We start from the raw sequence: 24458 nt of genomic DNA on the forward strand, positions 1-24458 counted from the left end.
CCGCCCCTGCGAGCGTGCGGCTGGCCGGGGCCGCGCGGCCGAGGGCGCCCCCTGCAGTCCTGGAGGCCACACGGCACCGTGCCCCGTGGCCACCCAAGCACTGGACGGTGTCCACAGTTGTCACCGATAGTGTGGCAGTGAGAGGAAGACTCTCAGCATCCTTCCGACAGGCGTTACTCCCAGGCCAGCAGTCTGGTCAGCTCTGTCTAGGGCTTTCATTACCATTTCAACATGTTATTCTGTGTACGTTCTTGTCACCACTGGATGTCTAGCTCCTCAGGGAAATGGAACTAATGATACTAATGTATTCTAACATCCCTAGTGTGTCCTAAGTTATACTGTAAGGTGCTATCTTATTCGGGGTTTTGTTATTTTGACACAGGGTGTCAAGTGGTTCGGGGGGATGGGGGGCGTCGAACTCTTCATCTTCCAGCCTCCAATTTACAAGAGTGGAACAGCGTCCTACCTGGTTTGTTAGGTCCTTGCTTTTGTTGTCTGCCTCTCCTCCTTGACTTTTTGAGACAGGTCTCCTGTAGCCAAGGCTAACCTCAAATTGTTATGTATGGAAGGCTTTCCTTGAACTCATCCTCCTGCCTCCACTTCCCAACTGCTGGGACTACAAGCAGGTTCAACCACGCTCGGCTTTATAAGGTAGTTAAAAGCCCATTTCCTCCAACTTCTGAAGACAATGCCAAAACCGACAGCTGTGGGGAAGAGTTAACAATTCAGATTTTTGTTTTTAGCTAACTTGTCTGCTAAGAACCTCATTAGAAGAGGATACAACACAAAGCTTGCTGGGCCAAACAAAGGGAAGCGGCTACAGAGTCTTCCAGAGCCTGTGGAAGGAACGGTTACAGTCAAAGAGTTCGTGGAAGGCATCTGTGAGCTGTAATTTTGTTTTGTTTTTTGAGACAGGGTTTCTCTGTGTAGCTCTGGAGCCTGTCCTGGAACTCACTCTGTAGTCCAGGCTGGCCTCGAACTCACAGAGATCCGCCTGCCTCCCGAGTGCTGGGATTAAAGTGAGCGGTAATTTTTAAAGAGTACTGTGTGATCTAAAGCAGAAATGTCAGGAAGTGCGTTTCAAGCAACGCTTAACAACGAATTATATTACTAAGCCAAGGGGAAAGTACTAATAGAATGAAAAGCTAGGTGGGGGAAGCTAGAAGATGAAGCCTGGAGAAATCTGTAGGAACTGTGTTACGAAGAGTTATGGTATTTTTTCTAAGCAAAATAAATATATTAGTATTAAAGAAAAGAAACACAAATTCAATGCACACACCTTTAACTTACAATCTAGTGAGTATTTGGGGACGGAAATGGGAAGGAAGAAAACCTGAAAACACTGGAACAAGTTTCACTTTAACTGCGGGAAGAAAGAGCGGAGATTAAATCTGCAGAGACAAATGACGTTCACGGCAGTGAAGACAAACTTGAAAACGAGTACTAAGGCAGTCACAGCTCCTAACACTTGTGTAAATGTTACCTTATAAACACGTCAAAAAGTCAACCTTAGCAACGCGGGAGTTTTGCTTCCCTCCTCGCAACAGTAGCGAAAACACAAAAGCGAAATCACCAACCCCAAACGTGAGGTTTTCCACTCCGAAGAATTGCCTTAAAAGAGATTGTCACGCTTAACTTCCCCCTCCAAAATCAATCTCCAGAGCTGCTTACACCCCGGTTTTTCTAGAAACATTTAGTATTCAGAACAATTTATTTCGTTTAAAGTATCTACACTCAAATCAACAGTCCCCAGCCCAAGGCTCCACCTCCACGCAATATGGCGGAGGCTGAGTCTGCGCAGTACGGAGCGCGACGGCCGACTCCTTTCTGGCATGTCAACAAGCCCTTCTTCCGGCGCAAAAGGCTGAACCATTCCCACCCCGGCACTTTCTGTCCCTCACAATTCACACATACAGCTTTCCGAGGCGGCATGTCCTCTTGTCATCCGCCAATCTCTTCCTAGTTCGCCGGCCTCTCAGTGTTTTCTCTAGCGTCGCGCCGCCGCCGATCCCCGGCCCCCCCGAGTGGTCGGGACCAACGTCACCTCCGGTCCTCAGTGTCATGGCCGCCTCGAGAGTCTAGTGAGTGTGCACCCGTGGTGGGGAAGGTGCCCAGCCCGCACGCGGAGGCCCAACGCAGTGAAGTTGCATCTCGGCTGTGGAGGCGACAGCTTCTCCGGTCCCTCGGCCATGGCGGCTTCCGGGAGTGGTATGGCCCAGAAAACCTGGGAGTTGGCCAACAACATGCAGGAAGCGCAGAGTATCGATGAAATCTACAAATACGACAAAAAACAACAGCAAGAAATCCTGGCGGCGAAACCCTGGACTAAGGAGTGAGGAGGTCCCTGGCGAGACGCAGGGGAGGGAAGGGATGGCGGGAGTTAAGAGACCCAAGAGGGGTGGAGTGGAGGCGGGTGGACAGCTTGGTTTTCTGAGCGGCCGCGACAGACAGAACACCCGCCACAGTGGTTTTAGTCTGCCTTATCCGGGTCGGTAGAGCCTAACCCTCCTCTGGGGCCCGCTTCGATTCCCCTTTCAGAAAGTGTCTTTAACCGACTTGCCTCCGGGGGGTGTAAAGGGCTGATTTAGGATGTCACTTTCTCAACATGATTATTTTCATAAATCTCACACACTCTGTCTTGAACCTGGTGACTACATGCACCTTGTTGCAGCCTTCAGTGGATCCTAAACTGAAGAGCGAGGCTGTTTTCAGAAATCAAATTAGCAGGCCACTGATCTTTAAAAAAAATAAAATAAAAAATAAATGAGCTATTTAAGAGAATTTTTTAGCACTTTTTTTCCCTGTAACCGTTTTAGAAACATACCACCTCCTTTACCAGTTCTCTAAAATACTACTACAACGGTTCGTGTAAGCCAGGAATTATGAAACGGCTGTTTACCCCCTGCCAAACCCATGCATTTCTGGGACTGGTGACAAGTCAAGAAATGCTTTAGAGCAGATTGCGTTCAGGAGAGTGAAAAAAAAAATCACAAAAAGGTGCTATCTAAACTAATCACCGTTTTTCAGGGTTTTTGTTTTGTTAGCAAAGCTGGCTTTAACTGTCAGTATGTTCTATTTTCACGGTATGTATTGAGTACTTACAATGGGCCTGCCACTGGCCAGAAATTTTTCCTGTCATTTAATAATCATGACAACCCAGTCCTGTACTTTCATTCCTTTTCAGTAAATAAGAAAACAAGGAGGTACATTCAGACGTTCACCTCATAGCATACAATAGCAATGAACAGACTGAAAATCTGTTCTCACGTGCTGAACTCAGGAGCGACAGACTGAAAATCAAGTCTCACAACTGTCACTTAAACCCTTGACTGCCCTTAGGAAACTAAAATATCTAAACTTATCTGTAAGATAAAAATAAACCTAGCTATTGGTGATGTTATGTAGTAATTTATTAAGAAGTTCTTGATGAACCATATATAATAACAGCACAGTAATGGTTGTCTTTCTCTTTTTCCCCAGTAACAGACGAGCAAATTTTTAACTTATGTCTTGATTTCCAAGATCAGGTCTCAGTATCTTTCAGCTTGTGGTTGAAATCTAGCAAGAGCTGGAAATAACACTCGGTTGCTTTCTCTAGGCAGGCATCCAAAAAGCCTTGGAGACACTGGGTGACCTGCATAGATTACCTGGTTGTTCCTAAAACTGCACATTTTAAATTGATGTAAATTGCCAACTTTACTCACCATCTTTGGCTCTGATTATGTTCATTCGAACATGTAAGCTACATCAGTGATTTTTAAATGTGCATGTTGTTCAAGAGTTTAATCACATACAATAGTGACAACCTCAAAATAGGAGTCATGGGAAGCGGGGGGGGGGGGGGGGGGGGGGTATTAGATCTACTTTCAGATGATATCAGAAGGAACACATGCTTCAACACACTTAAAAGGCGGGGTAATAAGGGTAATAACAGCACCTTAGATTTTAGTGCTTCCGGGACTGAGCTAAGCACTTCGTGTACTTTTCATACTAACTGTGAAATACCTATTTACAGAAATACCTATTTACACAGACATTAAGTAGCCAAGATTTAATCCTAAACAGATCGATTTCAGAGGCCACGTTTGTAAAATTTAGGTCCTCCAGATCAGTAAAAGTGCTTGCTATTAAGCATGCAGATCTGAGTTCAAATCTCCAACACCTATGTAAAAATCCATGCATGGATGTGTGTGTGTGTGTCAGCGTTTCATGGAGGGAGAGCAGAGACAGGAAGATCTGTAAGTCAGCATAGCCAAAACAATAAGCTTCCAGTGAGAGTCTCTGTCTCAAGGAGATAAAATGGAATAAAATAAAGGAAAATGAATGGGCGTGGCAACACATGTCTTTAATCCCAGCACTCAAAGCTCCAAGGCCTGCATGGTTTACAGAATGAGTTCCAGGATAGCCAGGGCTATGCAGAGGAACCCTGTCTCAAACAAAAAAAAGATAGAGGAAGACACCCAACACCCTGTCATCTCCATGTGCCATCTGGTGGCACACCAATCCATGTACCACACACAATAATTAAATAAATAAATTTAAGTCAGAAATTTAGGCCAGAGAAAGTAATCAGAGAGATGATTATTCCATGTTAATGGAGGAAAAGAAAAACTATGGAATTGATGATATTCCCTCCCTTCCATAGTAAATTTAAAATTTATCTCAGACTCTTCACTTTCCCCAAGGAGCGGGTGGGGAGTGGGGGTAACAACCTGTGATGTGTTATTTCCAAGCACCTTGTGCTTACTGATTTCTTTTTCCTCCCACATTCCACACTCCCATGACTGTAAATCCCTTCAGTACCTACTCTGTTTTCACAGAAACGGTCTTGAAATTGTGCATTTCAGTAAGAACCTAATCACACTGTGATCTTGTTTTGTAGTCACCATTACTTTAAATACTGCAAAATCTCAGCGTTGGCGCTGCTGAAAATGGTGATGCATGCCAGATCAGGAGGCAACCTGGAGGTGATGGGCTTGATGCTCGGGAAAGTGGACGGCGAGACCATGATCATCATGGACAGCTTCGCTTTGCCTGTAGAGGGCACTGAAACCCGAGTAAACGCTCAGGCTGCCGCATATGAGTACATGGCTGCATACATAGAAAATGCCAAGCAGGTAAAAGCATTGCTTCTTAGATTTTAGAACTCTATGAGTCTCAAGATGACTTACGCATTTCTGAACTTAAAACTGTGCTTTTCACGTTAAATTTCACATTTTAAAATGAACAGTTTTTATGCAAAATACTAAAAGTCTGATGAGATTTATAAAATAGATGAGGGGATGTCCTTCCCAAATAAATTTCCAGTCACTCTCAGTTGTGTTTAAACAAAAAATTGTAGACTAGAGGTGTAACTGGTGGTAGCTCATGCTTAGCATTCATAAGCCCTGAGTTCAGTATCTCCAGTACCCCTCAAAAAAAAAAAGGAGAAGGAGAAGAAGAAATTTAGGAATTAACTATTCCTAAGTAGAAGCCCAGCTACATAAATGGCGGTGCATCTATTAATGGACTGTGTAGGCAGGCTAAAGCTAGCCAGGCAGTGGTTACGTATGCCTTTAATCCCAGCACTTGGGAGGCAGAGGGAGGCAGATCTCTGAGTCGAGGCCAACCTGATCTACAGAGCAAGTTCTAGGACAACCAGTGATAAACAGAGAAACCCTGTCTCAAAAATAAAAAATTAAAAAAGCTATCAGGACTGGAGAGTGGCTAAAAGCACTGACTGCTCTTTCAGAGGACCCAGTTTCAATTCCCAGCACCCAGATATACATGCAGGCAAAACACCAATGTACATAAAATAAAATAAATTAACTTTTAAAAAGGCTATCCTGTGTATTTACTTACATGAAACAATTCCAGAATTGTTCAGTTTAAAAGATACATAAATAGTCAGGCGGTGGGGGCACACACCTTTAATCCCAGCACTTGGGAAACAGGGCCAGACAGATCTCTGTGAGTTCGAGACCAGCCTGGTCTACAGAGTGAGCTCCAGAACAGGCAGGAGAAACCCTGTCTCTAAAAACCAAAAAAAAAAAAAAAAAAAAAAAAAAAGATAGATAATGCGTCTATGTACAGATGTGTTTGTTAATCTGTAGAATATCCGTAAGATGCTAGAGGGATAATATCTAGGCTGAGAAACAGATGAGGGAAAAGATATGGGCAGGAGACTAAATATCCTTGTTCTTGTACCTTGATAATTTTATACTGTACACATGTATCATCTGTTTAGAAATTCCGTAACTTCAAAGCAGCGTATGTTGCACACTGTTATCAGACCACAGTGCTACATAAAGCCTGTAAATGACAATGTGAGATTAAACCATACCTCAAGCAAGCTTTTTTGTTTCATGTATTAGGTTGGCCGCCTTGAAAATGCAATTGGCTGGTATCATAGCCACCCTGGTTATGGCTGCTGGCTCTCTGGGATTGACGTTAGTACGCAGATGCTTAACCAGCAGTTCCAGGAACCATTTGTAGCGGTAGTGGTAAGTACTTTTTTTTTTTTTTAAAGAAGTAGGGTCTCTGCTTTTACACAGGACCCTGGTTTGATTCCCATCCCCCACGTGGAGGCTCCCAACCATCTGTAACTCCAGTTCCAGGGGATCTGATGCCCTCCTCTGACCTCCGAGGACAGGCGGCAAGCATGTGGCTCACATACATGCATTCAGGCAGTAATACATAGCATAAAAATAAATAGACCTAAGAACAGATACAGGGGCTCATGTATTCCAAGCTGTCCTTCACTTCCTTGTTTATCTAAGTTGAACTCCTGATTCTCCGCCTCTTTGTTCTCAGTGCTAGGGTTAGAAATGTATACCGCCACATCTCTTTTGTAGTCCTTCTTTTATTTCAGTTTTAAATTTATTTTCTGTGTGGTTTTGGTTTTGTGTGTTTGTATCAGGAGCTGGCGGGGAGATAGGCACGTGCTATGCCATGTGTGGAGGTCAGAAGAGAACATGGGGAGTCGGGTCTCTCCTTCCGCCATGTGGGTCTTGGGGATCAAACTTGGGTCCTCAGCTTGGCAGCAAGCACTTTTACCCACAGAACGATCTTAGTGGCTCCATTTTGTTGTTGTTGATTTTATGGTGCCTGGGGTCATCCTAGAGCCTTGCGGATGCTGGGTAAGAGCTCTCTGTCTACCACTAAGCTATATCCTCTCTGACCTCCACATGAAATAAACGAGGTGTAGTTTAAATTTTAAGATTTAATTTTATTTTTGAGTGTTTACACGGGTCTATGTGTGCCACACACGTGCCTGGTGCCTGTGGAGGCCACAGAAGGCGTTGGATCCCCTAGAACTCCTGGAGTTAGAGGTGGTTGGAAGCCACCATGTGAGTGCTGAGAACCAAACCTAAGTCCCTCTGCTGGAGCAGCAAGTACCCCTAACTGCTGAGCTATCTCTCCAGCCCTTAAAAGTTTGGATTTGGATTTGAGTTTATTTGATTGTTGTTGTTGTTGGTGGTGGTGGTGGTGGTGGTGGTGGTGGTGGTGGTGGTGGTGGTGTTTGGGGGACAGGGTCTCTATTATGTAGCTTTGACTATCCTGGAACTGGATATGTAAATCAGTCTGTCCTGGAACTCCCAGGGATCCACCTGTCTCTGCCTCCTGAGTGCTGAGATTAAAGGTGTACCCACACCCAGCTTGTTTTGTTTTTTGTTTTTTTGTTTTTTTCAAAAAAACGATTTTTATTAAGCTCCTCAAGATTTGCTAAAGAAAGCATACTGGAAAATTAAAACAGTATGGTAAGGATGATGCTCTGGTGTCAGTCTACCTAGGATGTTCTTAACCCCCCTGCATCTCACACTGCACCCCTGTAGATGAGGTAATTCACAGAACCTTGGTCAGCTTCTCAGCTCCTAGGCCTTTAATGAGGGTTGACTGGAGAAGCAGAAATGGCTAGAACCTGTCCTCTTTTATGTCCAGAGTGTTTAGATGCAATCTAGGTTGTAGGAGGAACTAACAGTTGTTCATCTATTAAAGGGGCCAGGTAGTTCCTCAGTTAATTCATTACTTTATTTATTTGTTTATTTATTGGGTTTTTGGTTTGTTTTGTCTTGTTTGGTTTTGGTTTTGGTTTTTCAAGATGGAGTTTCCCTGTGTAGCTCTGGCTGTCCTGGAACTCACTCTGTAGATCAGGCTGGCTTTGAAACCACCTGCCTCTGCCTCCCAAGTGCTGGGGATCAAAGGCATGTGCCACCACCACCACCACCACCCACCCCACCCCACACACACACATACACACACACACACACACACACACACACACACACACATACACACACACCGACTCACTAGTTGGCTTGGTTTTAAAGACATGGTCTTGCCAAGTAGCATGCACAGCTTAAATAATACTAAACAAATATTCTTTGGTGATGTGATAACTTGATTCTAATCTCTAAATGAACTGAAGTATTCCTATTTCGTTGAACTTTTCTAATTTTGGTTACTCTTTTCAGGTTGTTTGCTAGTTTTAGTGTCCATGTATGTAGTGCTGTTTTACCTATTTGTTTTGGGGTTTCTGGTGTTGACTCATTGGAGTGTATGGTTTATGTTGACCAATATTAAGCATATATCTCTTGTAGATTGACCCAACCAGAACAATATCTGCAGGAAAAGTGAATCTTGGCGCCTTTAGGACATATCCAAAGGTAATTGGATGGAGGGGCTGTGAGGGGGCAGTCTGATGTACTATAGGCCAGCCTTGAACTTACTATGAAGCTCTACCTCTGAAGTACTGGGATTACATATGCTGCCACCACAGAGGTGGGGTACAGGCACTGGTGTGCCCATCAGAAGACAACGTGAATGTCAGTTCTCTCCTTCCACCTGTCTGAGACAGGGTCTTTTACTTTTCCCTACGCATGGCTAGCTAGGCAGCTAGCCTCTGTGGAGTTGATCTCCACCTCCACCTGACCATAGATAGCTAAGAGATGCAGATGTGCACTAACAAGCCCAGCTCTGTGTGGGTTCTGGGGTCTAAACTTAGCTTCTTACATTTAACCAGCCAACTTTTTTTTTTCTTTTCAGTGCTAGGGGTATTAGGCAAGCACTCTACCCCTGAGCTATATATGCAGCCTGTGTAGTATCTTTTTTTGTGTGTAGAAGAATTTTCAAATATAAAATTGCAAACTAATATAGTCCATATCAAAAGATAACACATTTATGTTATGTACTAATCTTGCCAAAGGGTTTTATTTATTAAGAAACATTTGTGGCCGGGCGGTGGTGGCGCACGCCTTTAATCCCAGCACTTGGGAGGCAAAGCCAGGTGGATCTCTGTGAGTTCGAGGCCAGCCTGGGCTACCAAGTGAGTTCCAGGAAAGGCGCAAAGCTGCACAGAGAAACCTTGTCTCGAAAAACCAAAAAAAAAAAAAAAAAAAAGAAACATTTGTGTGCCCATAGCATTTTGACAAGTACTAGAGAAACCTGCTAAATCCATTTCCTTCCCTGAAGGGAGCCTGTAATCAGAAGTAGACACTAGCACAGGTACACAGCACCTAAGAACAAGAGGAACAAAGCTGTAAGCCAAGCTGCACCTAGAGCAGCTAACGGTGTTGGGGTCGAGTAGAAGCAGTGCTTTCTGAGATTTGTTGTTGATTGGGTTTGGTTTGGTTTTTAAGATAGGATCACACTCTGAGTAGCCCAGGTTCACGTGGAGCTGGCTCCATAGACTGCTGGCCTCACAGTGGCAGCAGTCCTTTGTACTGCCTCCCAAGTATTGAAGTTAGCATGTGTGAGCCACCAGCCCAGCCATTGTTAAAATATTGATGCTTACTATTTGGCTCTCCAGAATTTGGTCCTGTTGGAATATTTGTTTACGCTATAAAGATGTGTCTCTGCCTAAGGTGCTTTCTGATTGGTTTAATAAAGAGTTAAATGGCCAATAGCTAGGGAGGAGAGAATAGGTGGGACTTCTGGGCAGAGAGAAAGAACTGGGAGGAGAAATCTAAGCACATGGATTTGCCAGCGAGAGACAGAGAGGAAACAGGAGGTGCAGGATGGAAGAGAAGTAACGCCATATGGCAGAATGTGATTAGTGTAAATGCGTTATTTAAGTTATAAGAGCTAGCTGAGACAAGCCTAAGTTAAAAGACCAAGTTTTCATAATTAATAATAAGTTTCCATATTGTTATTTGTGAGCAGGCGGCCAGCAACAAAGCTTGCTACATGGTGCCATACATAAGAAGCTGCAGAGTAAAAGTAAGGGCTTTGCTTTGTGCATTTTTCACTTTTCTGTTTTCTGTTTTTGTTTAGGGCTACAAGCCTCCTGATGAAGGTCCTTCTGAGTACCAGACTATCCCACTTAATAAAATAGAAGACTTCGGCGTGCACTGCAAACAGTGAGTAATTAACAGTTGTGGGGGCTACGGATATGACACAAGAGCAGAGAGCTTGCCTATCATTCCCAAGGCCCGGAGTTCAACCCAGCACCAAAACTCAGAAATCATTCAGCTGAAGACTTTTATTTCACACATGAGAAAGTCTCAGACAAAATGCACTTCATACTATATAGTGCCTTTAAAATACTAATAAAAAGATAGGAATTTAGGATAATACTCAGTTTAATAATTATTTTTATTTATGTTTATTCTTCAATAATTATTTTTGGTTTTCGGTTTTTTTTGGTTTTTTTTTGTTTTGTTTTTTTTGTTTTTTGTTTTTGTTTTTGTTTTTTTTTTTTTTTTGGTTTTTTCGAGACAGGGTTTCTCTGTGTAGCTTTGCGCCTTTCCTGGAACTGGCTTTGTAGACCAGGCTGGCCTCGAACTCACAGAGATCCGCCTGCCTCTGCCTCCCGAGTGCTGGGACTAAAGGCGTGCGCCACCACCGCCCGGCCAATAATTATTTTTAATCTAGCTCATTGTCTTGCAAATAATCATAAACATTTTTTTATTGTACAAGATACTCAGTCCATAACAAAATTAACAATTGAGACATATACTGGGTACAGCGTGACAGTAACATGTTTGCTGCCCTTAAAATACACCGTTTGGGGATGGCAAGATGGATGGCTCGGTGAATGAAGATGTTTGATGCCACAGCTGACCACTAAGTTCAATCCCCGGACCCGTACAGTGGAAAGCGAGGATTGATTCCTGCCAGTTGTCCTCTGACTTCCACATGGTACGTTCATCCACACTTATGCACACACACGCTAAATAAGTGTGATTTTTTTGAATGCCCGTTTTTCACTTAGCAAAGACTTTTCTCCAAGTTAAAAAAGCCAGTGAGGGCAGTTTGTCATACTTTCTAAATATATCTCACCACCTTTTCTTCTGCCACATTCACCCAAGCTACTGCCATCTGAAGCCCAAGCATAGCACTCAATACACAACTAGTCTGCCCATGTCTGCCCTTCACCCCTTAAATTTGAATCAGCTTTACTGGTTCTGTTAAAATGTATGTCAGAGCATGTCTTCCCCTCAGAAGGATGTTCCAGCTTACCAAGAATCCTAAGATTCTTACAAGATCCCTAAGCCTCACAGACTGCACAGCCCTGTGATCTGGTCCCTGATCATCTCTCACCATTGAAGTTTAGCCCGGCTGGGCTATCCTTGCCATTTGTCAGATGAGCTGCTGACATTGCTCCTCGTTTTCATGTGGCTCACACACTGCTCTACATGAGGGTCTGTTTCCAGACCACCTTAACAGAAAATGCTCTTGATCACTTTGTCTCAAACAGCACCTCCTGTCACTTAGCACTGTCACCATGGGATGGTTTTTGTTCCTTGCTGTGGAACAGAATTACTCACTGCTATGTCCTTGCATTTAAAGTCGGGCATAGCACATAGAAAGGTGGGCACTTTTTAAATGTTGCTTAAATAATTGAGTGGTTCTCTAAAGTCTTTTTTCTCTATCTCTTATCCCTCTTTGAAGGACTATCTTGACTGCCATGTGCTGCTACTGCTCATCATGCACTACCAAATCTAAGGGGCAGTCCCCTTTTCTGTTTTCTCTGATATGGATCAGCTTCAGAGCCTCATGTATGCTACTCAGGTTCTCTACCACTGAGCTCCACCCTAACCTCCCCAAATCTGTTAAAAATGTAGAATCTGATAGGCTAAATATTTAAGCACATACTAGATAAGATGTTTAATATATACCTATATAGACTCAATAAAGTAAAAACACTGAAGATAGATTCCTTATAGCTTGTCTAGATGTTGGTTTATTACAGTGTACAAATTATATATTACTAAGTTTCAATTTGAAATTTGTATGTGCATATGATGTATTTGATAATCATAGTCATTCCCATTACCCTTTCTCACCCTCTCACTCCTGTCGATCCCTTTTCCTCTTCCCAACTCGTCCAAAAGTAAAACTCTTGATGACAGCCCGACAGTGGTGGCACATGCCTTTAATCCCAGCACTCGGGTGACAGAGGCAGGTGGATCTCTGTGAGTTCGAGGCTAGCCTGGTCTACAGAACGAGATCTAGGACAGACACCAAATCTACACAGAGAAACCCTGTCTTGGAGGAAAAAACAAACAAACCAAAAAAAAAACTATTGATGACAGTTCTTCCCCAGCAGCCTATATAACATCTTCCAGCATTATGAGGGCTAGCCAGCAAGAAGCATCTGTACCCAGTTTCTGCTTGATTTCTCTGTGTCCTATGTCTTAGCTACTTTTCTGTTGTCATGACAAAACACCATAACACAGTCAACTTATAAAATAAAGCATTTAATTTGTGGCTCTTGGTTCCAGAGAATTAGTCCATGGTGATCATGGTAGGGAGCATGGCAGCAGGCAGGCATGGGACTGGAGCAGTAGCTGAGAGCTTATGTCTGATCCACAAGTGAGAGGCAGAGGGAAAGAGAGAGAGAGAACTGGGAATGGCATGGGCTTTTGAAATCTCAAAGCCCACCCCAGTGACACACCTCCTCTAACAAGGCCACATCTCCTAATCCTTTCCAAACAGGTCCAGCCTCTAGGGACCAAGCATTCAAATATATGAGCCTATGGGGGCCATTCTCATTCCAGCTACTGCATCCTGTGACCAGAGTGTGATGTCTTCATTAGTGGGAGCTTTGATAAAGGTTTTAACTTATAAAACCTTGATGGAAATAGAATGCAGATGTTTGGTTTGGTTTGTCCTTGAAGTCCTAGGCACTGAAACCAGGACTTCGTACTTCTATAGCACTCTATCACTAAGCTACTCCCCGGCCCTCAGGAGTTCTGTTTGGTTAGTTGATTTGGTTTAGTTTGGTTTTTGGTTTACAAGGTCTATACATAGCCCTGACTGTCATGAAATTCACTATGTAGACCAGGCTGGCCTTGAACTCACAGAGATCTTGCTTGCTTCTGCAAGGTTCTGACTGTTAAGGTTAAAGAGGTATGCAACCATGCCCAGCTCCTCAGGAGTTTTTAACTAGCCTATATTTTGTTAATATTATAAACAAACTGTTTAAATATTCAATGAGAGACAGGAACAGATAAGACCCCAACATAGCTTTCTGGGTTTCTCACACATAATTCTGCTCTTGCTAATTGTCCAGCCAAACCAGTGTACTTTTATTTTATATCTGTGTGCGTGCCATGGTACAGGTGTGGAGAGGTGCCATGGTACAGGTGTGGAGAGATCACAGGACAACTTCTGTGGAGTCTCTTCTCTCTTTCTACCTTTATGTCTTTATTTGGGTCCCAGGGATCAAACTCAGGGCTCCAGGCTTTGCACAGCAAATGCTTACTGGCTGAGCCGCCTCACCAGCCCACTAAAGACTTTTATAAGCATTACCTTGGGCTTCTCAGGCAGTTCTGGCTCCAAATGACCAATTGAGGTCTTTTCTGAAGTTGGGTTTTTTGTTGTTGTTGTAATTGTTTTTTGTTTGTTTGGTTGGTTGGTTTGGTTTGGTCTTTTGAGACAGGGTTTCTGTGTGTAGCAGCTCTGGCTGTCCTGGAACTCACTATGTAGACCAGGCTAGTCTTGAACTCACAGAGATCCACCTGCCTCTGCCCTCCAAGTGCTGTGATTAAAGGTGTGTGCTACCACCTCCTGACAGAGTTCTTCTACTCTTGAGAGAACTTGTATGTCTAGTGTAGTGGTAGGTGGCTGTTTTATATGTATACTGTAGCAGCAGTCACTCTTGGTGAGTATATTTTATCATATTTAACTTTCATGTGTATGATGAGTTTCTCAAAATGAGGAAGCTTCTTGTGCTTCCTTATATCCATTGGTTTACAGAACCTGCTAAAAGATGTAAGTATCTATTACTTTAAAAACTAAGGTCAGTCATGGTCACACACACCTTTAGTCCCAGCACTTAGGAGGCAGAGGTAGGGGGATCTCTGTATATTCAAGGCCAGCCTGGTCTGCATAGTGAGTACCAGGCCAGCCGGGACTATATATCAAGACCTTGTCTTTCAATAATAATAATAATAATAATAATGTGTTTTTCAGACATTTACCTAAATTTCCCTTGGTACTTCATGACTATAAATGAACCACCTTTCAAAGCAATAGAAATTCTTCTAGGCACCTTAGGACCTACTTTAAGATACACTTTCCAAAAGCATGAGAGCCTAACTAAAGGAAGACGTGGGAGGTCTGTGTGTCATTTCTAGTATTTTTACAAAGATTAAAAAACTTATAGCTGACCCTAGAGCTCATTGAGCTCAGCCTGTTATACAGAATTGGTGAACTTGATACCACGAATCTACATGTCATTTAGGAATTGTGATTGTTACTAGCTTGGAAATTTTGGGGCACTACAAAAGGAAATATGTATATGTTGTATGTAAATATAATGCCTTTAAATATATACATACACACACACACACACACACACACACCCCACAAGAAAGGTTTGTGGACAGATTTCGAGCCACACTACCTGAAGACAAAGGAACGTGTTGTTCAACTATATGATTATTCAAATATAAAATATAATTTAAGTATAACCAAGACTTCTATGAAATGTAACAGTGTATTTTTTTCATTTGCCAAATGTGTACTTTTGTTTTGTAGATATTATGCCTTAGAAGTCTCATATTTCAAATCCTCTTTGGATCGTAAACTACTTGAGCTTTTGTGGAATAAATACTGGGTGAATACCCTGAGTTCCTCTAGCTTGCTTACTGTAAGTACTGTACTTGTTTCATTTGAATTTTGGTGTTTTTGGGGTTTTTTGTTTTGTTTTGTTTTGTTTTGTTTTGTTTGAGATAGTCTTACTCAGAAGCCCAAGTTGGACTCAAACACTTGAAGGTCAGAGGACAACCCAGAAGTGTCAGTTCTGTCCTTGTATGCGGGTCCCAGGGATCAAACTCGGGTCATTAGGGCCCAGCAGCAAGCACCTTTCCACACTGAGCCATCTCACTGGTCCCTGGTTTCAGGTGCCTAATTGTTGGGATAATAGGCAAGTGCTGTTCCACTTGACTAGTCTGAACTTTAACCAAGCTACAAAGCTGTTTAAGATTTGAAACTCATTTCACAGAAAGGCACAACATCAAGGCTAGAACTGCTTTCTGCACCAAGCGAGATGTGGATACTAGGCAGTCCAAAGGGGTGTCGTGGACCAGAGAGACTGTCTTAGTGAGGGATTTTATTGCTGTGAAGAGACACCATGACCATGGCATCTCTTGTGAAGGAAAACATTTAATTGGGGTGGCAGTTTACAGTTTCAGAGGTTCAGTCCATTGTCATCATGGCAGGAAGCATGGCAGCATGCAGGCAGACATGGTGCTGGCTACATCTTGACCAGAAGGCAGCAGGAAGTCGACTGAGACACTGGGTGGTATTCTGAGCATAAGCCTCAAAGCCCACTCCCACATTTCCTCCAACAAGGCTATGCCCACTCCAACAAAGCCATACCTCCTAGTAGTGCAACTCCCTATGAGATTATGGGGGCCCAGTTACCTTCAAACTACCAGAGACCAAATGTAACGTCAAATAGAATGCCCAGTTGGGGTGAGATCTGCTTGTGCCTTAAAGAGATTCGTAGAGGAAAAAACAAAAAGACTGTTTTTGTTGACTCATATAGCAAGTATATCTCTGACACATAACACAGTGTCGACATGTTGGTCGCAACCCCACAAGGGCCACATATCAGATATTTGCATTATGATTCATAATAGTTGCAAAATTATAGTTATGAAGTAGCAATGAAATAATTGTATGGTTGGGGGTCACCAACATAAGGAACTAACTGTATTAAAGGGCCCCCGCATTAGGAAGGTTGAGAACCACTGATACAGTTAGAAATAACAGGATAGCGAATAAAGGAAGGACACCACGTGAGTGAGTGAGGTCTAGGAGTAGAGCTTTCCTGGGCACAGTTAGGTTCTCATTCAAGTGACGTTGTAGAGTCACAGCTTTCGGCTTTGTGAGGTTCATATTCAGACCTCATTTTAAAACAGATGGCAGCTTTACTTCTGACCTCATGGCCTTGGTGCTTAATGTTCAGAAGACAAAAACCAGCGCACACGTCCCTGAATACTCTGCACTGTCTCCTGTGTTTGCTCAGCTTTGCTTACATCACATGCTCGTCCTTCAGACATGCCGTGGGCCGGAGCAATGAGTTTGATGAGTGGGCCAAGGCAAGGGCTGGAGTAAAAACAACTGTTTCAAGAGCATGGACATTAAGATGGGAAATAGGTCCTGAAATCTGAAGATCATTACAAATACCAGGCAAAGAAAAACATTAACTCAGTCTTTTATGTCATTGAAATCTACTGTGGGTAGATGGATAGATATTTAATAGGTATAGATTTAGAACTTAGGCGCAGCTTTGTTTCCTGTGGTCTAGATTACCTTGCAGTTGCTATGTCCCCACCTCTGAGTGCTGGGATTGTAGGCATGTGCATCACATCCAGTTGTAGTGGCCGAGTCTTGCTGTACAATGGTGGCAGTGACATTGGCACAGTGTCACTAAGTACACTAAGGGACTTTACATAAAGCAGTTAGCAATGAAGTCTTGATAAATAATTACTAGTGTTCTGCTTGGTGCATTATATTCTTGGAAAGACTCACTTGAGCCAATTTATTAATATTTTAAACATAATTTTGACAAGGTTTGTGTTCTTACTAGAAGTAGCAGAATTAAAAAGAGAGCAAGCTGGGCACAATGGCACATGTGTATAATGCCAGTCTTTGGGACTTGAGAGTTTGAGTCAAGAGGACCAGGAGTTCTGGGTCTTCCTTACCACACTCACTGTAAGCTTGAGGCCAGCCTAGGCCACTTGGGACCATCTTGTTTTAAACAAAAATCAAGGAAAAAAGCAGTCATAATAGCAAATACTATGTCTCCTGTGCGCTGCTAAGTGTCCGTGTCCATTGTTTCCTTGGAGACAAGTATACTTACAGGCACACATGACACCTGGTGACAGGGAAGGAAAGCACTAAGACGACAGAAGTAAACGCCTGTCCCTGTACTCCAGCATTGGGACAAGCATACATTACAAAGTTCCTTAACCACTGAGCTGCCTTGCAAGCCTGACACAAAGCTTTGCCATGTGTGTAGCCTTGACCAGCCTGGAGCTCACACTGCAGTCAATACTGCCTTGATTACATTTACAGTTGCCAGTTTTAGACGAAAACTTTAAAGAAAGATGTAACAACCTTTTTAAAATATTACATTTAGCAAGGCATGGTGGTAAACACCTGTAATCAAGCCTGAGCTATTTGATACCCTATCTCAAAACAAATAAAATGAGAATGTTACAGTTAAGCCTGGGGATGCAGTTTGGTGGTAGAATGTGCTTGCCTAGCTTGTATAAGACCCTAGATTCAATCCCTAGCATCAGACATGACACAGATATATAAGTAGATAGTATATATAGTAGATAGTGATATATATATCACTTAAATGTATGTATGTAACTTTCAATATTTTTCAATTTATGAAATACACAGTATATGTAGTATTAAAGAAAAATGGTATGTGTAATAGATTTCTCAAATGTAGGTATGAAAGAGGGCATATAACAATACTCTAATAAAAACAGTCACAAAACTAGAAAACAATTATTAAGCCTTTCTTAGGTGCCCTTGACAGTCCTAACAGTTTTAGGTAGAAATCATTGCCACTCTCTTCCATTTTCAAGAGATCCAGGAGGTGTGGATTCAGGCGTCCCTACCAACCTGCACCAAGGTCAGAACTTTGTCTCACAAAGGCATTCCTCAAAGCTTTCATAAAACAAAACTTGATTTAAGCAAAGGAGAAAACTACACATTCAATCTTCAAATTATTTTTCAAAAATCTAAAATCAAATTGATAGATTTTAGGAGCAGTTTTTACAGCTATGAACTAACTTCTTCACTATCCTTTTTGTCTTTATATTATTTATAAAGAAAATGTTAAATTAATTTATACAGAGAGGCAGAGGAGGGAGGAATCTCTGAGTTGGAGGCCAGCCTGGTCTACAGAGCAAGTTGTAGAACAGCCAGGACTACTCAGAGAAACCCTGTCTTGAAAAAAAATCATTGAGTTTTTATCAGGGACTAAGGGGGTCCAGCCTCTCAATAGTCCCTTCCCAGGGTCCGGGAAGAATCTACAACCAGCTGATAATTTAATCTTTGAGGATAAGAAATGAATCTATGTACACGAAACTCCTTAGTCCATACACTTCATTATTCTGTGTCAGTTCTCTCTCTACACAGCTTCTATTCTGCTCTCGTGCCTAGTTCCTTTCTTGCCTGATTTCTCTCTACATTTATCTGCTGTCCCCTCTAAGTTCCATCTTAATTCTCTCATCTTAGTTCCGCCCCATCTAGGTTCTCATCCATCTAGTTCCTTCCCATCTTAGCTCCTCTCCCATCTCCTTCTTCCTCATCTTGTTCTTCCCCATCTGGCTCTTCCTCATCTTCCATCTTGTTCCTCTAGTCCTCTCTTCTAGCCCTTCAATCTAGTTCTTCCTCTCCAGTTCTTCCCCATCTAGTTCTTCTGTTCTCTTTTCTCTGTCTTGTCCTCAAGTTCTGTAGTCAAAATCCTCCTCCCTCTCAGTTCTCCCACTCTCCCCGTTCTCTAGGGTATTCAGTTCTAAACCCAAGCCATAGCAATCCTCTGCCTGAGCAAGGTCACCAGGCTTGAATTCTTACAGGGTCATAAAGGCAGCTAAGAATTTTCCTCAGGCAGTGGCCGTCAGGCTTTCTATTATAACCCAGTATGGGAGTGGTAAAAGAGGAGGTCAACTGAGTGCTGATGACCAGTTAGTATATCAAAAAGGGGATCTGTGTGCTCAGTCTACATTCCTAGAAGTAGTTCGGTAAGAAGTTAGGGGTCTATAAAGTTAGTAAGGCTGTAAGAAAGGGGGGTCCGAGCTAAATTGTGTAAAGCTCCTACTTAAGGTCCACCTGACCTAGGCGGTGTCTTGTGGAATTTACCTTAAATCAGGAGACTAGCATGTGGTAGTCTAGACTATTATTTCTGTTAGTCCTTGAAAGTGGCTAAGGGAGATATATGATTCCAGTGCTGAAAGGGGAGAAACGGCTGGGCTGGGGGGAAGGAAGCCTTTCCTGAGGCTGTTCTCCAAATACCTTGAATGTCTATGTCCAAAGAGTGATCAGTCCACACTGTTAGCAATTCTTAGGGAAAAATCAATTGGGAAAACTATGAAGGCACACATGATTTTCATCACAGAAGACAGCTGATCTATAGCAAGCCAAATAACACCAAAAGCTCCTTGGAATTTGCCTCCCTCCAAAGAAATTCCTTGATCCCTTCAGGTAGTGGCTTTGCCATAACCAGCTGAGTTCTTTTTTTGTTTGTTTGTTTTGTTTTGTTTTTTGTTTTGTTTTGTTTTGTTTTTCGAGACAGGGTTTCTCTGTGTAGCTTTGTGCCTCTCCTGTAACTCACTTGGTAGCCCAGGCTGGCCTCGAACTCACAGAGATCCTCCTGGCTCTGCCTCCCGAGTGCTGGAATTAAAGGCGTGCACCGCCACCGCCCGGCTACCAACTGAGTTCTTATAATATATTTCTGCGGCCCATAGCCAGGTATGGTGGTACACACCTTTATTCCCAACACTGGGAAGCAGAAACAGGCAGATCTCTGTGAGTTCAAGGCCAGCATGGTTTATATAGCAAGTTCCAAGCCAGGCAGAGCTACACAATGGGACTCTGTCTCGGGGGAAAAAAAAAAAAAAAAAAAGTGTGTTTGGGTGGGTAGGTGTTTGGGCAGCAGGGGTGAGGAGCTGGACAGAATGGGTGGTCTACCTGTAGTTCCAGCTACTCAACAGAGTAGGGCCAACTTGGACAACTAGGAAGACCCTATCTCAAAACAAGTACAAAGGCTGTGAGTATAACTCTGTAGTAGAATGCTTGATGATCCCTGAAGGCAGTCTTAGCCCTGGTAAAAAAACAATTATTTTTCATGGTGACCTTGTCTTGTACAGTGACATGATGCCATTTTCTCCACAGAATGCAGACTATACCACTGGCCAGGTATTTGATTTGTCTGAAAAATTAGAGCAGTCAGAAGCCCAGCTGGGACGAGGGAGTTTCATGTTGGGTTTAGAAACCCATGACCGGAAGTCGGAAGACAAACTTGCCAAAGCTACTCGAGACAGGTAAGCATCTGTGTGTGGGGTCCTGCCCCGGCTCTTCTCTCAGATCTGCAGATGGTAAGTCCTGATTCCTGTGGTTCAGTTAGCTACAACTCAGGATGGTGCCTGAGTATTATCTGCTTGGACCTTTAAAAAGTCATGTGAAAATTTTAAATTGACGCTTTGAAATTTTAGGAGACATTAGACAAAATAGAAAGCTCAGCTCAGAGACCTAGGAATATCATAGGAAATGCCAAGTCACCCTTTATAGGGCTAGCCACACAGTGTACAAGGAAAGCTGGCCCCTGACTAGATCTTTTTTGAGGGGGAAGGCTTACAAAGGCATGTTTACCCTTTTCCTCAACTAAATATTTTCTGAAGAATTAAGATTTCTTAAATTTGACAGATTTCAGATTCCAGAATATCATGGAAAAGATTCTCTCTCAAGTCTTTGAACTAAAATTATTCTTTCTGCAATATTGTAGTATCCCATGTTTTACTTCCTAATTATTTCCTTGGGCTGTGATCTCTGATAACTTAGGAGATAAGAATGTGGCTCTCTGATGCACAGACTGTATGGGGTTGAAAAGACTGACATTTACTGCTACAGAAACTTGAGTTTTCATGTGATACAGGCAGAAGGAAGAGAGAACATTTGGGCAGCTGTAAGCTGAGTCATTGGTGTCTATTTTGACATTGTGCTGTAGGGCTTGGGGGCTCTTATGTCAGCTCACTAGTCCATTTCCACTCTTGGGGTGACTTCTCTGCTTTTCTCACAAGTTGTTTCTATTCCTTGCCAACCTGCAAAGGCAAAACTTTCCTCCATCTCCTCCTGCTGCCTGCCAGGATTCCCACCCACACTGTTTTTGTCTTTCACTCACTCTAATAAAATCATCTTTGAGCATAAAACAAACAAGCAGAAAAGAAGGTTCTGTAGGAAGAAGGGAGGAGGGAAGATGACATTTATCCTGCCGCTGGAATCTTGCTGGAGTCGCCTGATGTTAAAGTGCCTAGTTGTGCTCCTTATGGTAGAGAAGTAGCTCAGCGGGGCGGCACTTTCCTGTCCTCACAGGGCTCTGGTTCCATCCCCAGCACCACAAACCAAAACAAGCAACCTGCCTTCCTCTCCATGGGCTTTCCGAAGGTAGAGTGGCCGGACCCTGGGTTTGACTCTGTGTGTAGAAGTCGTAATTGTATCTACATCTGTGCTTTCAGTGCTGGGCACGGCTCTGTGGCCTTGCTCCTGCTCCACCATTGGGCCACATCCCCAGCCAGTTCCTTATGAAGTAACAGTTCCCTTACAGAAGTCTTTTCCTTTGTTTGTTACTTTGGGGGCTTGAGAGGGTCTGTCCATTCATTTTGGATTTTATTTATTTTGTTGTTATTGTCTTTTTCCTCACAGGAATTCTTCACTTTTGTAGCAGCGACAACAAAGTAGGAAGGTCAGGGGTAGTAATAGAAAGTAGAAAACTTCCTCTGGGAATTGCTTTAATAACAAGTTAACTCTCCTGAAGATTGGTGGAGTTTGGACATTGGTTTTGCTTTTTTGTTTCGATTTTGTTTTATCATTTCTGAAATCTTACATCCTTCATCCACTGGCCTGACTTTCAACTCTCTAGAGGATGTTTATAGTTATTTGGGGAAACAAAATTCTTTAAAAAAATTTATTTTTAATTATTCTGAGAAAAAACAGATTTTAAAAATTCTTTTACATTGAGTGGTGTGTGTGTGTGTGTGTGTGTGTGTGTGTGTGTGTGTGTGTGTGTGTGTGTATACACTTCCAGGCATGCATGTGGAGTTCAGAGGGCAGTTGGTGGGATCTGTTCTCCCTTCCACCACTTGGGATTCTGAGGATCTAACTCAAGTGGTCAGGCTTAGTAACAAGAACCTTCACCCAAATGAGCCAGCCATCTTGCAACCCCAGGAATGATATATTTTAATATAACACTATAATCAGCGTATAATTATTAAATATTACAGTGTAGATACATAATGACTGTATAGTTCTAGTTGCTTGCAAAAACAGAATTTTTCCCAAAGCCACTGAGTAGCAAAATGAACTGTTACGAATTATATCAAAGTTTAAATAGTTTATGAAGGCTCTAGTCAGCAGTGAAACACTTAACAGGCAAAGTAGAACATTTTTTTAAAAGTCACAAAGAAAAAATTGGCATGGTTTGAAGAATGTGAATCAAACTGAATCATCCTTGGGCATTCAAGGATGAGCATGAGGGGACAAGTGGGACGTTTGAAGTGGCTTTCAGTTCACAACATTATGTGTTTCTTCTTTGCAGCTGTAAAACTACCATAGAAGCCATCCACGGATTGATGTCTCAGGTTATTAAGGACAAACTGTTCAATCAAATTAACGTCGCTTAGTTACCACTGAGGACTTTTTCCTGAAAGCTGGCATGTGGAAGGGACAGCAGCTCCAGGAACACATTTAAACCAGTTACCAAAACTCAGACTAGAAGACTAAGGTGCTGTGCGTGTCTTGAGTATTAGCACTGTAATAAAACTCTATCACATGAAACCATCCTTGTGTGGTTTTGGGGGCCGGGTTACTTTTGGTGCTCTTGCTTATGGGAGGAAGGCCATACTAGATCTTTGCTGTGTTTCAGAATCCTGGCTCTCAAAGTAACCAGAGACTCTCATTTCATCACACGATGGTCAGAAACTTCTCGGTTTTCTTACACCTTCTCTGTCAGTAAAAATGTAATTTTAAAACAAACAAAAAGGGTCTCATTGCAGAGCCCTGACTGACTGAGTCTCCATAGGTAGCCCAGATTGGCCTCAAACTTACAGCCGTCCTCCTGCTCAGGCAAATGCAGGGATTACAGGCACACAGCACCACTCCTGAGTTAACACTTCTATATTCCTGTGAAGTAATGCCAAGACCTACCGTGTTTTATTTTCCTGAAAACCACATAACTTATTAGAGACAGCCGAGCACTTGGTATGTAATAATTCAAATATTTACCAAGTACCTTTCCTGTACTAAGGACAGGAGCACTTTCTAGAGCTCGATTAGCAAGCTGTCCCTTCAGAGCTTAGTGAAAGCTAACACTAAGCTGCTGTGGAGAGAGATGGTTTGATGGGGGAACTCAGGAGAGAGATTTGTTCCAGAGGGGTGAGTAAGGTAGGCTTGCTGAAGGTCCACTTAAAAGAAGGTAGGTCTAACCGGAAAAAAGGGACTGTGAAGGTGGTCACTATTTCAGCAGAGGGCTGCAACCGTGTGTGCAAGATAGAGCAGGAAGCAAGGCGATGTGATTCTGTTGGACGTTAGAGTGTCCAGTTGCACTTGGAAAGTAACGAGGCAGGACAAGGGTAGCTCCTACAGGGCTCCGTGGAGTGGGTCCTAACGGCACTGAGAAGTCTGAGCAGTGGAAATGTACTGCATTGTTTTTTCTGAGTGCACTATAGCAGTGGGTAAAGGCTACATGAGAAGTGAATAAAGTGAGTAGAACCATGGTTTTTAACAGGCAAGAGGATGAGGCTGCAGGCACATAAGGATTTTAAAAACAAACCTAAAGTGACTTGAGAGGCCCATGAGATAGCTCAGTGGATAAAAGGCTCCCACTACCAAGGTCTGGCAACTGAGTTACGTCACTGGAACTCACATAAAGGTAACGAGGAAGAAACAACTTCACAAAGTTGTCCTCTGACCTTGTCTTACATTTCTATTGCTTCGACAAAACACCATGACCAAGGCAACTTACAAGAGAAAGCATTTAGTTGGTCTTACGGCTTAGGAGAGTTGGGGTCCATGACAGCAGCAGGAACGACTGAGAGCTCTCATCTTTTTCTTTTCCCCACCCCTTCATTGAAAATACATTCTTGCCGGGCAGTGGTGGTACAGACCTTTAATCCAGCACTTGAGAGGCAGAGCCAGGTGGATCTCTGTGAGTTTGAGGCCAGCCTGGTCTACAGAGCGAGATCCAAGACAGGCACCAAAACTACATAGAGAAACCCTGTCTCAAAAAT

At 42.9% G+C, this 24458-nt stretch overlaps 2 protein-coding genes across 12 annotated transcripts in view; one reads left to right on the top strand and one right to left on the bottom strand.

Annotated features, from left to right (window-relative positions):
* Window positions 1–2049, bottom strand: part of Cspp1 (centrosome and spindle pole associated protein 1) — a 91555-nt gene extending 89506 nt beyond the window's left edge. For 4 of the 9 annotated variants that reach the window (XR_009377517.1, XR_009377516.1, XM_059254015.1 and 1 more), the window contains exon 1: window positions 1915–2049. The gene's annotated coding sequence lies outside the window, so the exon portion shown is untranslated. The remainder of the gene's footprint in view (window positions 1–1914) is intronic. The other 5 variants (XM_059254018.1, XM_059254014.1, XM_059254019.1 and 2 more) reach the window with 2 other exon arrangements.
* Cops5 (COP9 signalosome subunit 5) lies at window positions 38–23009 on the top strand. Of its 3 annotated transcripts, none has more exons than XM_059254023.1 (8): window positions 38–243; window positions 4883–5117; window positions 6354–6482; window positions 8580–8645; window positions 10252–10337; window positions 14965–15076; window positions 20350–20498; window positions 22769–23009. In XM_059254023.1, the coding sequence occupies exons 2-8, from the start codon at window positions 4932–4934 to the stop codon at window positions 22851–22853; spliced, it is 813 nt and encodes a 270-aa protein (XP_059110006.1). In that variant the 5' UTR covers window positions 38–243; window positions 4883–4931; the 3' UTR covers window positions 22854–23009. The 3 variants fall into 3 exon arrangements, with proteins under 3 accessions (XP_059110006.1, XP_059110004.1, XP_059110005.1); XM_059254021.1 differs by lacking the exon at window positions 38–243 and adding an exon at window positions 1824–2332 and having other exon boundaries at window positions 22769–23008; XM_059254022.1 differs by lacking the exon at window positions 38–243 and adding an exon at window positions 2226–2340.
* Window positions 23010–24458: the final 1449 nt, after the last annotated feature.

The sequence above is a fragment of the Peromyscus eremicus genome, chromosome 2, assembly GCF_949786415.1.
Source record: "Peromyscus eremicus chromosome 2, PerEre_H2_v1, whole genome shotgun sequence".
Taxonomy (NCBI): Eukaryota; Metazoa; Chordata; class Mammalia; order Rodentia; family Cricetidae; genus Peromyscus; species Peromyscus eremicus.